At 55.1% G+C, this 16,357-nt stretch overlaps 6 protein-coding genes across 6 annotated transcripts; 4 read left to right on the top strand and 2 right to left on the bottom strand.

Moving 5' to 3' along the window:
- Positions 1–699: 699 nt before the first annotated feature.
- Positions 700–1,076, bottom strand: CLUP02_10253 (uncharacterized protein; the record flags this gene model as incomplete). Its single annotated transcript, XM_049289229.1, has 2 exons — positions 700–881; positions 962–1,076. The coding sequence occupies 2 exons, from the start codon at positions 1,074–1,076 to the stop codon at positions 700–702; spliced, it is 297 nt and encodes a 98-aa protein (XP_049146374.1).
- Positions 1,077–1,451: 375 nt separating this feature from the next.
- On the top strand, positions 1,452–3,216 carry CLUP02_10252 (adaptor complexes medium subunit family protein; the record flags this gene model as incomplete). Its single annotated transcript, XM_049289228.1, has 3 exons — positions 1,452–1,495; positions 1,558–1,977; positions 2,037–3,216. 3 exons carry the CDS (start codon positions 1,452–1,454, stop codon positions 3,214–3,216), a joined length of 1,644 nt encoding a protein of 547 aa, XP_049146373.1.
- Positions 3,217–3,792: 576 nt separating this feature from the next.
- Positions 3,793–5,589, top strand: CLUP02_10251 (malonyl CoA-acyl carrier protein transacylase; the record flags this gene model as incomplete). Its single annotated transcript, XM_049289227.1, has 3 exons — positions 3,793–3,818; positions 4,157–4,389; positions 4,496–5,589. The coding sequence occupies 3 exons, from the start codon at positions 3,793–3,795 to the stop codon at positions 5,587–5,589; spliced, it is 1,353 nt and encodes a 450-aa protein (XP_049146372.1).
- Positions 5,590–6,183: 594 nt separating this feature from the next.
- On the top strand, positions 6,184–6,998 carry CLUP02_10250 (uncharacterized protein; the record flags this gene model as incomplete). The annotated part of the gene is made up of 2 exons (XM_049289226.1): positions 6,184–6,234; positions 6,411–6,998. The coding sequence occupies 2 exons, from the start codon at positions 6,184–6,186 to the stop codon at positions 6,996–6,998; spliced, it is 639 nt and encodes a 212-aa protein (XP_049146371.1).
- Positions 6,999–7,489: 491 nt separating this feature from the next.
- Positions 7,490–9,594, bottom strand: CLUP02_10249 (AFG1-like ATPase; the record flags this gene model as incomplete). The annotated part of the gene is made up of 2 exons (XM_049289225.1): positions 7,490–8,493; positions 8,541–9,594. 2 exons carry the CDS (start codon positions 9,592–9,594, stop codon positions 7,490–7,492), a joined length of 2,058 nt encoding a protein of 685 aa, XP_049146370.1.
- Positions 9,595–10,464: 870 nt separating this feature from the next.
- Positions 10,465–15,384, top strand: CLUP02_10248 (uncharacterized protein; the record flags this gene model as incomplete). The annotated part of the gene is made up of 6 exons (XM_049289224.1): positions 10,465–10,553; positions 10,660–10,804; positions 11,025–11,435; positions 11,496–11,565; positions 11,618–15,028; positions 15,080–15,384. 6 exons carry the CDS (start codon positions 10,465–10,467, stop codon positions 15,382–15,384), a joined length of 4,431 nt encoding a protein of 1,476 aa, XP_049146369.1.
- Between the last annotated feature and the right edge of the window lie 973 nt (positions 15,385–16,357).

Below are 16,357 nucleotides of genomic sequence, written 5' to 3'. Positions count from 1 at the left end.
TCGGTGTCGTATGATTCGGCTTGCTTAAGAGTATGATTTGAGAGGGTTTGTTGCGTCGATTGCACAGGGGGATTTGTGGTGGTTGCTGTTTAGTGGATGTGGATGTGGTTGAGATTGTTGCTTGCAAAGAATTTTTGGTGAAGCTTTGGAGGGGCAGTTTGGAGCCTTCAATCGGCGGGCGATGCTTGCCTGCACCTTACATTTTTTCTTTTGACAGCACCACAACGGCTGTAAACTTTACTGGTAATTGGTACATTATATGTCTAATTGCATACAATAGTGTGCCTTTTGTAAGATTCATTAAAATTGTCGCTTTTGATTACATGACAGTATTGTACAGTATTACAACAGTATTTGCAGCATGTATCTGCTAGAGTTATCTCTCACAGCATCCGCCCAAAGATCGTCAGTCCGCCGTCAAGCAATCAGTTTCGTGCCAGCTGTAGGGCCAAAGTGGCTGAGATATCTTGACCATGGCCTTCTATCACGGGTTGCCGCTACGATTCTTTATCGTAGGCGCCTGACATCCGCTCGTGCGAGGCCGTCAACAGAGTGGCGCCAAGCTTCGCCTGCTGGTAGCTTCGGCTCTCTCATGTCCTTGAGGCCATCTCCCGCGGACGCGCCTGGCCTGACTGTTTGAGTTGCGATTTTTGCTCATTATCCCAATTCCTCTCTTCGTCTCTTTCATTCGTCCGTCGTCTATTTGAACAGCCTCCACAGGCCAAGGTACGCCAGGCCAATGGAGATACTAGCGACGCCCAGCTTGCGGCTTCCCATGCCGAACCTAGATCCCGACTTGAGAATCTCGGCGCGTTGCCGTTCGACGTGGCCTATGCCGGAGAGGTAGTTGTATGCCGCAAGGCCGAGAAATGCGCCGCCTCCTATTCGGAAGATGCCGCATTAGCATGGCTCCCCTACTGCTGCCGAGCACCACAAGCCTGGGAGAATAGTGGTGGCTTACCAATGACCCTGCACGATGTGCAATCGTCGCCGCGGTCCTCGCGCAGGAGCTGGTCGAGGTTTTCAGGCTTGTCTAGGGTGCCCACGGTGGGCATTTTGTCTCCTTCTCCGATCATGGCGGCGAAGGCGTGTGGGGTGAGCGGCTTGGTTCTGAGCGGTCTTCAAGATTTGGCTACCGAATGCTTTTTGCGACGAACGACGGGAAGCTCCTGACAATGGCAGTGATGGACCATAGAGGCCTGGGGAGCTTGGTGCAGCGACAAGGGTATATCTCGCTGCTGATTGGCTGTATTGGGCTGTTCCCTTGCACTACCATTTAATTCCATCATCGAGCATGTGCGGCGCCGCCAAGGTACGCGGGGCCGGTCTGAGTGTGGTTCCCGGACGTGGGAGCTCCAGCGGCAGCCAGACACACTGACAGCAAGCAAACAACCTCCCACCCCCCACCACCTCCGACGACCACGGCGCAGCCTCCGATGCCGACCTGAACGATGAACGGCGTTATTGAGGCGCTGCACATCTACGATGAGCACAAGTCAGTCTACAGCATACCCATCATCCAGACCCGCCAGAGCTAACATACTCTACCCTCGACAGCCATGCCATCCTGTCGCACACGTACACCTCCCGCCCGCTGTCGGCGCAGCACCTCCTGCCCCTCTACCTAGAGCACCCGGCCCCGCGCCCGAACCTCGTCTACCTCGCCAACACGAACCCGCCGACACTCGTCTTCAGCCTCAAGCACGCCAACCTGCTGTTCCTGGCCACCTCGTCCTCCGAGATCGAGCCCCTGCTCGTCCTCGAGTTCATCCACCGCATCGTCGACGTCTTTGAGGAGTTCCTAGGCGCGCCCTTGCTAGCGCACAAGATTGAGAGCAATTATGATGTCGTCGCGCAGCTGCTCAACGAGATGTGCGACGCGGGGACGATCAACACGACGGAACCCAACGCGCTCAGGGATTTGGTCGAGGTTGAGGGATGGGTGGGCAAGCTGCTTGGCAGCATCACCTTGCCTGGGTAAGGGAGACACTTCGAACGCATATGAAAGGAAAATCGGTCTGACGGAGTTCACGTAGGAAACCTAGCAACTTTGGCACGGGCTTCGCCAACCCGAGTACGCCGTCCTTGATTGCCCAAAATACGCCGGCATTACCCTGGCGCAGGGCTAACGTGAGGCATACGTCCAACGAGATGTACGCCGACATCGTCGAGACCCTGACTGTGACTCTCGCACCCTCAGGGCGGCCGCTGGCAGCATTCGCCAACGGAACGATAGCCTTCACGTGTAAGGTGTCTGGCATGCCCGACATTGTCATGACATTAACGAGCCCCTCTGGGAAACACAACCTGGCTGGCTTCATGGACCTCCCAGTATTTCACCCCTGTGTCCGTCTGTCGCGGTGGAAGGAACGACCCGGCGAACTCAGCTTTGTACCACCAGACGGCCGATTCATCTTGGCCAGCTACGAGGTCGACTTGCTACCATTCACGAACGGCAAGAGCGGCAGTTTAAGTGCCAACAATCTCAAGCTCCCTATCAACATTGAGATGAAGACCGGGCTGGGCCTTACGGGCTCCGACTTTGAAGTGCGGTTACACGTCAACAAGGTGCTGGGAGCCGGTGGCCCCTCATCGTCAAGTCAGTACGGAAGAGGTGGCGGCGGTGGTGGAGGAGCAGGTCGAGGCTTCGGCGGCCCCCACCCGGGAACTCCCTCATCGCCTCTGATGGAGGATCTGACCGTCACGGTGCCGTTGCCGGCAGAGGTTAGAAATCTGTCGGAGCTGCGGCCCAGCAAGGGAGACGCGACCTTCAACCCCAGCGAGAGGGTCCTTGAGTGGCACGTCCCCACCAAGGAGATATCCTCTGGCACGTCCTACTTTGGTCTTAGGTGTACCGTAGTGGGCCAGCTGCCGGACGAGGACGAGGACGAGCTCGACCCTAACGGGTTCGGGTTCGGCAAGGCGTACGGCTACGACGAGCAGCCGTACCAGAGCAGCAGCCCCACCCAGGCGAAGAAGACGGCCGACGGCGGAGACGACGAAAAGGACGCGAAGAAGGTGGCGCAGAATAAGATGCTGATGCCGAGCTCGGCGTCGGTGAGCTTCTCGGTCAAGGGGTGGCTGCCGAGCGGGCTCAAGGTGGAGAGCATCATGATTGACCCGCGCAAGAGCAAAGGTCTCGGTGAGAACGTGAAGCCGTACAAGGGCGTCAAGTATTTGACGGTCAGCAAGGGCGGTGTAGAGACGCGGTGTTAGACGGAAACGCGAAACATGATAGCAAATATAAACTAATGAGAATTATTTTAGCTATTTTTATTCTTGGATAGTGCTTGAAGCAAAGTATGATTCACATGCTTTGGAGGGCCTCGGTTTCCACTCCGTCTAGTGGCAGACTAGTGATGCCAATTCGTTGCGGTCTGAGATTACCAGGCGGTGCCCATCAAAGCAAGCCAAGAGACGACTTTGAACCGCCCAAGAAGCCGTTTTCTTTTTTTGATACAGGTGCCTCAGAATCGTGGCCTTGTTTGTTGTGACGGCTATAAGCCGAGGCGGTGACTCAATTTTCAGCGTGAGATCAGAGTACAGCATCGGGGTGAGTCGGCGGCAATTGACCCCTGGACCCCCTGGGGGAGATCCAGCAAAAGCAGCCCCGCTCCTGGCGCAGCGGAACTGGTAACGCGCCTGTAAAAGAGCTGCCCAGGCTGCCAATCGCGGGGTAGGTACCTTTACTCCAGTGTTTTTCTTCCTCCAGCTCCCATTCAATCCTCGGCCTCGGGACATTCGGTTAGTGGCGGCCACTACCTAGGACCAACCGCCATTCCAACTGGCGTCATGGGCTCACTCCGTCTCAGTAATTCGTATCTCACCCGCGCACCACGTTCCTGTCTCGACTATCTGCTCTCCGTTTCCCCCAAACCCCAAGACCAAGACTAAGACTACCCACAGCCGCCGCGCGTGGGCTGTGCTTGCGTGTGACACATTATCTTCCAACTCGGTCGCAAAAACCCGCGGACCTCCTCCCTCGTTGACACCTCTAGTTTTTAATTCTCTTCTATACTTGTTTCTAGAAGCTCTTTCGTGGCGTTGAGTCTTTGTCACTTTCTCTTACGCTACGGTACTCCGTTTAAACACCTACAGAGATACAAACACACACCAAAGTGATTAAATCATTAGTCCATGGTTGCGATCATCTAAGCTGCCCCAGCTCACAATTGGCTGGCGCCTTTGTCTTGTTTTCCCAACGGGCCATGACTACAGCTCCCGGAGTTCACCACTCTCTCCGCCGAGGCGCCGCCGCCGTATGGGCCGATGGGCCCGGCTGCCTCGGTCGCAGGCGCGCCGCGACGGGCAGTGTAGCGTTCGAATCAAGTAGGCGGCATGTGTCTACATCACAGGGGAAGAGGCCGCGGACGGCGCTCTTCTTTCCAGGTGCGTGCGTTGCGATGAAGAGTCCCATGTGCTTAGAGGGGGGAAATATGAAGGCAATGAGAGGGAAGCATTTCGAGGAGCTGACAAGTACATGTGACTATCGCAGGCCAAGGAGTACAAAAAGTCGGCATGATAACACCATGGCTCGAAGCCTTCCCCCGAACCGCGAAACCCATCATCGAGGAGATCGACCACTACATGGGCTTCAAGCTCTCCGACGTCATCGCCGACGGGCCCAGCAAGCTGCTGACCAAAACGCCCAACGCGCAGCCGGCCATCATGGCGACCTCGATCCTGATCCTGCGCATCCTCGAGCGCGAGTTCGACTTTGACGTCGCGCGGCGCGTCGACGTGACGCTCGGCCACTCGCTGGGCGAGTTCGCCGCCCTCGTTGCGGGCGGCTACCTCGAGTTCGAGGACAGCCTGTATCTCGTCCGGAAGCGGGCCGAGGCCATGGCGGAGGCGACGCGGCGCGCCGTCGAGGAGTACGGCGGCGAGTACGGCATGGTGGCCATCGTCACGGAGCCCGAGTACCTGGGCCCGCTGATTGCTGCGATACACGACTTTGTAGGCCACTCGAGCGCCGGGTCGAAAGGGGAGAGCTCCGAGGACGTGCCGCCTATCGAGCAGGTGCTCATCGCCAACGTGAACAGCAAGAACCAGATTGTGCTGAGCGGGAATATCGAGCGGATCAAGACGCTGTCGACGCACGTGAGGCAGTTCCTGGGCCACGACCCCCGCGCGGTGCGGTTGAATAGCGATAGCCCCTTTCACAGCCCGCTGATGAAGCCCGCGGTCGGGGTGATGCAGAAGATATTGGCGAAAAAGAGCCGGGTGCGGGGCCGCGAGGCGGAGGACATTATCACCTTCCCCGGCCGGCTGCCGTGCATCAGCAACGTGAGCGCGCGGCCGTTTGAGAGCAGGGAGGACGTCAAGGACCTGCTGGCGCGGCAGTGTCTGGAGACGGTGCGGTGGTGGGACAGCATCAAGTACCTTGACCAGGAGGAGAAGGTGAGGAGGTGGATCGGCATCGGGCCGGGCAAGGTTGGGCGGAATCTCGTCGGCAAGGAGGTCGGGATGAGGGGCAAGGACTCGGTCAAGGGCGGCGGCGTGTGGGCGATTACGGACCCGAGTGAAATCGAGGAGATGTTGAGGGGGTTGGAGGAGACGGAAGGGTTGTCTGATGAGGAGATTGAATGAATGAGGGTTATTTGGCGGTGACAGCCCTCTGTCTGCTTCTTGGTGCAAAAATTCGGGGGGAGGTTATTCCAACGGCGCTTTCCTTTGGTATTATCAACTTTTCTCGATGGGCGTGTTAGCTCATGAGAAGGAGGCCGGGCTTCTACGCCTTCGTTATGAACATTGGAGTAATGATTTGGTTTAGTTGAGGTGTAATACTATTTCTCTACGAAGGGGGAAACACCATGATCCATTCTGGTCATCTTTGGAGATTCATCTGTATTGCCTTGACGACATGTAAATCACTACTTTTGTGAAAGTTGACATGCCAGGAAACTAGGAGCTTGTTGCTGATGCCAATGCGGGGCAGCAAGGAGGCGCCCCCAAAAAAAGCAATTAAGCTCCCGTCCACACCAGCTATTTCCTAGAACCGGCATCCTGTACCTTACCCCAGCTCTCCGTCCTCCAAACCACATCACCAAACCGCCCACACTCAACTTTTGACCGACCAGCAACACCACGATCGCATTCCACGCCTCGGCGCAGTGCCTTATCGAAAGATAAAACTTGAAACCTCAGGCGACCGAAAGGCAACACAAGTCAAGGCCGCGCACAATGGCGACCGCCATCCCTTCCATAGCATGCATAGGCATCATCGGCCGCAACGTACGTCCTCCTCCTCACTTCCCCCCTTCCTGGCGCAGACCACCACGAACCTTTGTCCACGCTCGTGGTCCCATTCACCCTCTTCCAATCTCCATACGATCAGAAAACGCATGATCTCAGCACCTCAACACCAGATCAAAAAGACACGAGGCTAACGCAGCAATTCCAAACTCCAGAACAACCCCCTCCACATCCAAATCTTCCCCTCACACAACCCCTCGACAAACACTTTCGCGCCGATCCGCACCCCTCTACAATTCTCCCTCCTCCTCTCCTCGACCCTGGACATCTTCGAGCTCCGCCACGGCAGCAACAATCCCTCCGGCGGCGGTGCCGCGGCCGCCGCGGCGCCAGGGTCCACGGGGACGGGTCTGTCCGGCGAGGTGGGCCTCCTCCACGCCGTGGACGAGCGGCTGGCCGCGTACGGGTGGGAGACCAACACGGGCGTCAAGATCGTCGTCGTCGTCGACATGCGCGGGCGGAGGGTCGCTGGCGGGACGCCGGGTGCCGGTGCCGGCGGCGCGAAGACTGCCGCTGCCGGCAAGGGGGGCCGCGGCGCGGTCGGGTTGCGGGAGCAGGAGTTGCGGGTCGTGTTTCGGGCTGTGCAGAGCGCGTATGTGCGGCTGTTGCAGAATCCGTTTTACGAGCCTGATGAGCATTCGCCTGTGAGCGGGCGTGGGGGGCGGGTGATTAAGAGTCGCAAGTTTGAGGGGGAGGTGAGGAGGATTGGGGAGGGGTGGACGCCTGGTGTGACGAATCTTTGAAGAGGGGATTTTGGAGTGAGAGGAGCGGCGGTGTGGATCTGAAGTTGAAAAGGGGGGTGAAGAGTGGTTCGTCGCCTTCTTTCTTGGGTTCCTTGGAGTTTGGGGGCGTTTGATCATAGAAGATAGATGCATCGGTTCCGAGGGTGTGATGTCGAGTATGGGTTTTCTTTTCTTCTAACGTGAGTGCCGGGTGGTACCGGTAATGTAAGATATCTATCCATCATGAAGACTCAAAGGTCTCGACGTCGTCTGAGCGACGTATGCTAAGTCCAGCACCGCCAGAATGCTATGCTATGCTCCGTGAGATGGTACTCTCAAATGCGATAATTCTCAAAACCAAGAAGATGAGGAGGGGACACGAAGAGAGAAAGGATAGAGCAGGATCATCCAACGGAACCTGCCTCCCTCATGCTCCTCGTACTTCAAATGCCCTCCACTCCTCGTATACAAAAAAAGCAACCGAAAATCAAACTCTAGTGACGCACGCTGTCCTAGGATGAAGACGAAGACGAAGCTGACTTTTCCCGCCGACGCTCAGCCTCCTCCAGAGCAGTCCACCTCTCAATGACGAGCTTATCTGTTCCAAACGGCTCGTCGACAGGCCTCGCCGGGCCCATGACGGCATCGCTCTGCTTCCGCGGCAGCAACGGTTCATCCCGCTTAGGCTTGGACGGCGCCGAGTCCTCCCAGTGCCGCGCGGTGCGCGGGACGGGCGTCCACCACTCCGAGGGGTCACCGCCGCTGCTGCCCCTGGCGTGCCACGCGGCGCTGCAGAGCTCCCATAGCCGGCTCGCGGCGCGACGGTACGCGAAGCGCTCGTCCTCGCCGATGAAGCCGGCCGTGTTGCTAAAGTTGGGGCTCGTGGTGTTGCTGCTGCTGACGTTGCCGGCGCGGCCAAAATCCGAGTCCTGGTCCGGATCGTACTTCGACGTCGGAGCCTCGGTGTCGTAGTAAGAGATGTTGGGGCGGAAGGGAGCCGCGGAGTCTTGGTAGACTTCGGCAATGGTCTCGGAGTAGATTGCGTCCGATGAGACGACTTCCTCCCCGGATACCGCCGCTGCCGCTGCCGCCTCTGCGGCGGCAGCCATTTCTGCTTGGGCGGCGCGGATGTCGGGGAAGAAGAGGTCGTCGGGGCCGGTCTGGGCGCGGACGAAGAGCTTGCAGCGCGCTTCGTAAAGGGCGTCGAGGAGGGTGATGAAGCGTCTAGCCTCGTTCTTGTGGAGCGTGGTCATGGTGGGTACGTTGTCGATGATGAAGGTGTGGTAGGTCGATGCCATTGTCACGTAGTCGGCGGGGCCAAAGGTTGCGACGAGAGCGTCAAAGTCCCAGTAGGCTACGCCGTCTCGTTGACGCGGGACGGGGATTGTGCGGCCATAGACTGTGAGGGTTGCCGGGCTCCAGGATTGGGAGAGGAGATATGATAGCTCTGATGACCATTCCGAGGTCTCGGGAGTCAAAAAGTACTTTGCTGGCTTGGTTGTTTCTTTGGGTGATTCTAGACTCGTTAGCACCGTATACTTCAATCAGTGACTGTTAACTTACCCTCTCGGGGATCTGCAGGTTCCACCGCAAGTCCCGTTCCCTCGATGGATATGGCATTAACAGCGGCTTTCACTTCGGTCTCCCGGCGTCTCCAGTCCGTGGCTCCATCCATGTGCCAGAAGTCACAGCGAGCCTTTAGCACTTCGAGAAAGGCGGCAAAGTCGTTCTGACTATGACGAGTTCCCCGAGAGCGAGCTCCGCCAAGAAAAAGACTTTTGAGGAACCCGTCAGAAGGAGGGACAGTGTACTCGATGCCAATGGCTTTTTGCAGCTCCTCGGGCACGCGGTTAGATGAAGCGATGAGTACACCGCCGAGGTGGAAAAAAGCGATGAACAAGTGGCTGAGGATCTTGCTTGCTGCGCGATCAGGCAGCTGAAACTCATCGAGAAACAGAATGGGAGACTCTTCTACGAGCTTCTTGGCCAGCCACAGCATGGCGTACTCCTTTTCGTTCCCATCTAGCTCGGCGTGGGACTGGCGGAACTTTTCCAGCTGCGAAAAGGTATATAGCATGAAGGTGTTGAAGTGCCACCGACGTTTCCTCTCCGTCGGCAGGCCCTGTGCTAGGAGATCGATCAACATTGACTTTCCCACACCCACCTCACCGGATAGGAAGAGGCCTCTAGGTGAGTTGATTGTGATGGCGCCCTCCAGACTGGTCATGACGTGGACTAAAGCCATGGGATTCGTCTCCTTTGGATCTGGCATGGCCTTGCGGGCGAGGTGTTTGAAGAGCGGGTTGTCCCAAATGGGGTGACTCGGCATAGCCAGCGTCGCGGCGGCTTCGTCTGGGTCGCGGGCTTCTGGTATATCGGCAACTTGTTTTAGGCGCTCGCGATAGTCCACTTCGGGGGCGTAGTCTTTGAGACGGCCGTAGAGCTTCTGTAGGTGAATTGCCAGTCTGTGTTGGTCTTGATCTGGTGATAGGACATTGGTTGAGACCAGCGTCCTGTACTTGACGAGGGGATCGGTGATGGCCATGGCTGTTGAGTACCGCCGGATAGAGTAAGCCATCCGTCTTGCCTTTGGCATCCTCAGCGTGTGAGAGATCATGGTTGCCGTTGCTCGTCCAGAGTCATACAATATGAGATTGCAGCCAATGGCCGTCGACCCTGCCTTCCCTCTCTTTAATACACTCGCCTTCAAGCTCTATGTTTTGACGATCCGTAATGCAGCTGAGACAACTTTATGCCCGGCGTTCAATCGCACTGCCAGGCGGGCTTGCTGATGAACCGCACCCAAGGGCAGAAAAAGATCGGTGATATCCGTGTACTTCCACTTTGAAGCCAGCTAAGGTGTAGGACTCCGAGGGCTCGGGTCGCCCCAAACTGAACAATTTTGGTCTACTCGATAATGGATCTCAAAACGGCGAATGTCTTGTATGAGACTTGATTCGAGGTCGGAAGAACAAGTAAGGCCCGGACAGAATAATAGATGACAGTCTCGTGAATATGAAAGGCTATTGGCTATGCAAACTCATGAGGTCTCGCGGCCAATCATCGTAGTTGACTGTGTCTCGGGAGATGGCTCCGGGTCAAGAATGCAATGAGTTGCAGAACATGAGTGAATAGAAGCGAATGGTGGGGTCGAGTTAGTTCGTCCAACAACTCTATGTGGACGTTAAGGTAGTTGGAAGTACGTCGCCTTACAGACTAAGGTGTGTACCGAGGATCTGGAAGCAAACAAGTGCAAGTCACAAATATCAACGACTCAGTCAAAGGAAAGGCAGTTGTTAGTGGGTATTTCTGTCTGCCTTTACACAACAGAATCGTTCTATCGATGTGCCCGCCGACCCTTCCCGAGGGCCGAGTGACGTTGTTGACTTCAGTTGGTTTCCCAGTCTCCACTTTCAGGGTCCTAAGGTATTTTGTTCCGTCCAATGCGTCGATTCAGCGGACTCCAAATCGATCGCGGAGTCGGCCAATGGGAAGCCTTTCCCATTTTGAGGTGCTGGAAGCAACGAACCTGCCTTGCTTGCCTGTGCCTGCCCAACAGGACCTGAGAAAAAGCAGGTACGTACTGAGCGTGACACGAGGCAGGTATCTCCACTTTCCTTACCTACGGTCGACAAGTACCTTACCTTACTTGTGGAGGGACCTGACCTCACTACGTCGGTAGGTACACCCGTGCTGTCGTTGCCCCTTCCGCCGCCTCAGCTGGCACGCCGGCACACCTGCACACCTGCCCTGACCTGCTGCTCACCGGGGTCATGGAGCCTGACACCACACTGCTAGTGGTCAGACAGGAGCTGCTGGCGCTGCTGGTCCGTGCTTGGCAGATGCAGCAACCTTGTGTTTTTTTTTGCGAGACCCAATCGATTGATGCTTCGTCACTCTCACATATTTCCTAAATCCGCTCTGCCACTTGCGTCCACCGTTTCCGACCTCCGCTTTCCCTAACAAATTCAGAATACCTTAGGCCACAGAATCCATCCATCCTCGAAATGTTTTTCTGATTGACACCGGCCCATCCACGATCACCAGAACCATCACGGCGACCGCGACCACGACCCCCATCAACCACCTCGCGCCCGGTCACTCGACAGCATCACAATGTTTTCTCCCTCCATGAACGAGGGCGGTCCCGCCACCGCGACGCGAAGCAGAAGAAGGCAGCGACCGGCCAGTAACGAAAGCCTCGCCCAACAACCCAAAGCTAAGCGCCAGCGTCTGCCTCTTACCGAGCAGACCTTCGTGAATCCTGATGTGTCCGCGCCCACGGGCCCCGAGATGTACGAGGTCAAGTCCGATAAAGTTGCGATACTCGACACACGCCAGGACGGTATCGAAAACCAGAACCCCATCACGCCCACCCCGAGAAAAGAACTCAGCGTGCGCGCAAAGAAGCCAAAGGGAGGCGACAGACCGACCAAGGGCGATGGAAGTATTGTTTTGGTACGCAAATACACGGTCGCAACGAACGCCCCCCTGGTTAGCTAACAAGATCCCCAACAGACGACGAACAACGCTTACACTGTGAGCAAATTGCCTGCATTGCCAGACCGTCTACGCGCAGATGCTTCAGGTACGTAACGTTCGCGGAATTGCCGTCCTTCGCATCTAACAGTCAAGTGAAGCCCAGCAACAGGCCGATATCTTCTCGAACCGCTACGCCCTCAGCCTCAGCCATACTCATGCGATCGTTTGGCCGTATACGGATCCATCCCAATCTCCCGAGACATTCACATTCACCCTCCCGTATCCTTCAAAACACACATCGGAACCTCTGCCATTGGGTTGTCTCGTCTCCCCATCGGCCTCATCAACAGAGCCCGGCCTGGTTGTTGTTATGCCCATCAGCGGTAAGATCGCGTACTGGGAATCCATCACGAGCGCCGCGACTTTAGACTTCATGAAGAAACAGCGAAATGGCGTGGAAGGATCGATATCAGGCATGTTTTCTGGCGAAAAGGTCATACAAATCACGAACGCCGAGTCCGCCGGATTCGTTCTGGCCTTTAGCAGTGGCCGACTAGCCTACATGAGCGTTCGAGACAGCCACGGCAGACCAACGATCTCAGTCCAATTCCTGCGGACAAACCTGGGTTCCACGGCGGGTGGAATTTTCGGTAGCATTCGCCACGCCTTGACGCAAACTGCAGGGCGCGGGGATATTGCTGCCGTTCGGGCAGAGCGCACTTCTCGAGTTGGCGAACGTAACGTTGTCGCAGCTACGTTGAAGGGCAGACTTCACGCCTGGAATGTACATCGCGGTGGACACCACGACACGATTGTGGAAGCGGACATGCAGGAGGAGATTATTCAAGCGATTCGCGACGTTGATCCCTCAGCTGCTGACTTCCAGCCGGAGACGTTCGAGGTTGTCGACTTTGCTTTCGTTCCCAAGGGCTTGGATGCCAAGTATCGGGACATGAGCAGACTCAGCAACGCCATGGCTTCGGAAGACAAGAACCTGCAGCATCTCTTACTTCTCGTCAGCTTCACCAAAAAGAAGGAGTCGCACTACTCTTTGGTTGAGGTCATCCTTTCCCCGGCCTCCGCGCAAGTTGGCATGGTTCGTCCGATTTCCTCATACAAGACGCGCTTCAATCCTGCGAACCCAGTGCAGTCCACCAGGCCTCGCTTGCATCTCCCCCGACCGGCCCTTGTAGCTTTCGTCGTTTTCGACAAGGCTGTAGTTGTGGCATCCATCGGCAACCCTCCGGAATCACCAGACGCTCAGCTCCAAGAAGATAACCACATTATCCCTCCCACCTACGAAGATGTCATCACTCTTTCGGACAACAATCAGCCAGAGATCTTGGGATCTGGCTTTGAAGAGCCTCAGACCGCTAATACTGGTCATGAGGAGTCAAGAAGCCGCCAGAAGACGAAGAACCCAGCAGTCGTTCTCATGGTCCGCGGTACTGGTATCGTGCGACTCACAACAACAGATATAGACAAATTTGGCAGTGACCAACCTCCCAAAGTCACGCCAAAGAGCAAGCTAGAGCAAGCTGTCTTTTTTGGGAACAAGCAAGATACCCCCTTGATTTTCGACGGAAGGAAAGGGGTGCAATTTTCGGATGAGGAGGTGTCTGAAGCTGCGTTGCAACTCAGCCACGAGATCATGAGTTCAGCGACATCGCACATTTCAAGTCTGCCCGCATCTTTGGAAGACAATCTTAGCACTCGCTGTCAGGCCCTCGATCGGTTGATGTCTCACCTCAAGACAACAAAGGTCAAGCTGGACCGTCGTACCCGCTGGCTTCTACTCTCGCATGCCGAGAAGATGATGGTGGCAACAGTTCTGTGGAAGCGTCACGAGGCTTTTACGAACGAGCGACCTGCGAACGACAAGAAGGACCTGATTGCCGAGATTGTCGAGTTCATTCACCAAGACGAAAAGACGAACCCGAACCGCAGCGCAGGGGAAGTCGATCGCGTCAGGCACTGGTTCGTGCATGACGTTGGCAAGCTCGAGATCTTTATCGCGTGGGCCTATGAAGTGATCAAGTACATGTACAAAGACCACATCATGGACGATGCCAAAATCACTCGGCTCATGTACGAGGCCCAGCAAGTGAATCTGGTCGCTCTCATGACGGCGCTTGAGTACCGGCAAAAGAAGCTCTCATTCTACGGACTCGAAGACGAAGAGCTGCAATTCGGCATCTTGCGCGACAATTACGATGGTCTCGCTGAACCCTGGACCGGATGTCACTACATTTGCAACAACTTGAAGCGGCTTCTTGAGCTCAGTCATACGTGGCTTGATCAATACTACCCTCCCAAGGAGAAGACCAAGGACAAGACGAAGCAGCCGGATCCTGCGCTCCTGGAGAAGATCAACTCAGAAATTGCCAATCTGAGCGATCTGTACCTCGTGTCATTGCTCGAGGCATCTCGATGGAATGCTGTACAACAAGACGCAAAGGCGCAGAAGTGGTCAGAGCATCTCTCCAAGCTCTACGATTCGGACCGAAACGACAAGGTTCTCTCCCTCCTCCGTCTCGGCAAGTGGGATGAGAGTATCAACATTGCCGAGAAGCACCGGTGCTGGAGAGCCCTTGCTTTGGCTATGATCGAGCAGATCAACAGTCTCAGAAGTGAAGCGACAGTGTCAAGATCACAAGTCGATGCTCGCGAACTCACTAAGCAAGCGGAGCTGAAAGAGAAGCAAATTGGTGTGTACTTTGACAAGTATGGCGAGGCCTTTGCGTTCCCCACGTACGACATTCTGCTCGACAATGCTGGTGTCCAGGCCGTATTGGACTTCAGTCACGACAACCATGGATACAGAACAAATTTCCTACGCACCAAACCTGAACTCGCCAAGATTTCGTGGATCAACGACATCCAGCGTGAGCGTGACATTGGGCATGCGGCGGAGACTCTTTTCGACCTCGGCATTACCCGTGAGCAGCAGGTCTGGAACAAGAAGATTGAACTTAGTCTCGGAAAGCTAGCTTTGCTAGCTGAATCTGAGAAGCCTGCCCCATCTGATCTCTTCGGCTTCAAGCAAGCCAACGTCGAGGTTGAGGGAACATCCGACGAGAAGATTGAGATCATCGACGATCAACTTCATCTCATCAAAATTCAGGATCAGCTCTACGCCCAGATCTTCCCTTCTGTTCAGATGGCTGTAGATGAAAGCGCTGAACTGCAACTTGCCATGGAAAATCACTGTCTTCACATCCCAAAGAAACAAAAGGCATTGATCCAAGTCTTCGAGAGCAGCATGAGAAGGCTCCTTAAGCACGAGGCTCTTGATGCCATGTCTCTCATTGACCTACTCACTCTCGTTCATCTGCCGGATGAGACGGCCGCCGACATTGATGATCCCTTCTATCTGGCTCTTGAGGCTGCTTCACTGGGACTCAAGGGCGAGGAGTCGAAGATGGCCAAGCGTTTGATCTGGAGACGCTGCTTCATCCGCGATGATTGGACAAAGCTCAACGATACGCAGTTGAAGGACGATTCGTTCGTTGGAGAGAAGTTAACCAGGACTACGCTCTTCAGTGCTTTCATTTCTTGCTACCAAAAACGTGGGTACCACCAAGTCGCTCTCACGAAGCCAGTTGCTAACTACCAAACAGAGAGAATTGACGAGCCTTTCCAACCGACGAGGCCTTCCGACGCGTTGGGAGCATTCGTGGACGACCTCGACGCCCGCTGGGCTAGCTGGGAAAAGTCTTACCGGGATAAGCTCCTGGATGCAATGAAGTGGGAAGACTCGGTACTGCGCAAATACATCGACAAGGCACGTCTGGAGGAATGGACTCGCACAACGGCCGAGTCTGCCGAGACGTTAGTTGCGGATAGTGTGGATGAGGCTACTCGGGCTGCCACGGAGGACATTCCGGACCTGCAGACGAATGGTAAGGCGAACGGTCTGCATTAGGATGTGGGGGCATTTCGGCAACAAGATGGTGTTCTCTACTCGTCTGGGTCGAGCCTCTCGTCAAAGAACTCCAAGTTCGGCGCCGGGTGGGGGTCCTTGTTCTGAGTCTAGACTCCAGGGAAGTCACGGGGTCATGCAGCATCCCTCATACACGAGGATCATTTCTTTAGTACTGGGGACTTTTGGGAAGTCTGGTTCTGGGTGTAACTTTAACAGCTCTCGACGAGGCTGAGGCATTGGTGTTTTTTGACTTTCCTTTTCATGAGCCTTAACAGATGTGCCACGGCACCAAGGCTCCTCTTTATTCTTCTACACATCAATAACGAATTGGGAAAGGCATGAGAGAGGCGGGACATAAAAAAAGAAAGAGGTTGATGCAGACAGAAGCTGCCAGCAAGCAACACGACGATTCAGATTACAGATAAAATACACGATTAGGGAGGGCCTGCCACTCTTATTTTGATATGTTGTTCCTCCATCATGACCTTTGCATTGCTAGTGAATCGGCCTTTGCCATGAAACTTTGACACAGGTGTGAGGTTTTTGAGAAGTTCTGGCTTTGTCATGACAGCAATCTGTTCCGAGATGTCGTGCTCTGGTGATAGCTGCAAAACGAGAGGGTGCGTGATCGGACTTGGCACTAGTGTTGGGTAGAGCTTTTCCTCGAGCATTTGTGACAAGACTAAACACTATACAACATGTTTCAAAGCTCGGTGAATTTACAATCTCAGAGAGATATCGTTCAATCTATCCAGTACTTTACTCTATACTGGTGCATGAGACACTTGATTGCGTTTCCACGATGATGTATTCTCGTTGTCCCATGCTACTATTATTCTTCTTCCCTGTTTTTCTCCCTCTTCGTTTCCTTTTTTTTCGTTTTTTTTTTTTCATCTTTTCTCCGACTCTTTGAAAGCAGACGTTTCACATAGTCGCCGACGTCGTCGTCAAAACGCACGTATACATATAACTC

Source organism: Colletotrichum lupini, chromosome 5 (assembly GCF_023278565.1).
Source record: "Colletotrichum lupini chromosome 5, complete sequence".
Classification (NCBI taxonomy): domain Eukaryota; kingdom Fungi; phylum Ascomycota; class Sordariomycetes; order Glomerellales; family Glomerellaceae; genus Colletotrichum; species Colletotrichum lupini.
The sequence above is the reverse complement of the archived record's forward strand: the minus strand, read 5'-3'. Positions and strand labels throughout refer to the sequence as shown.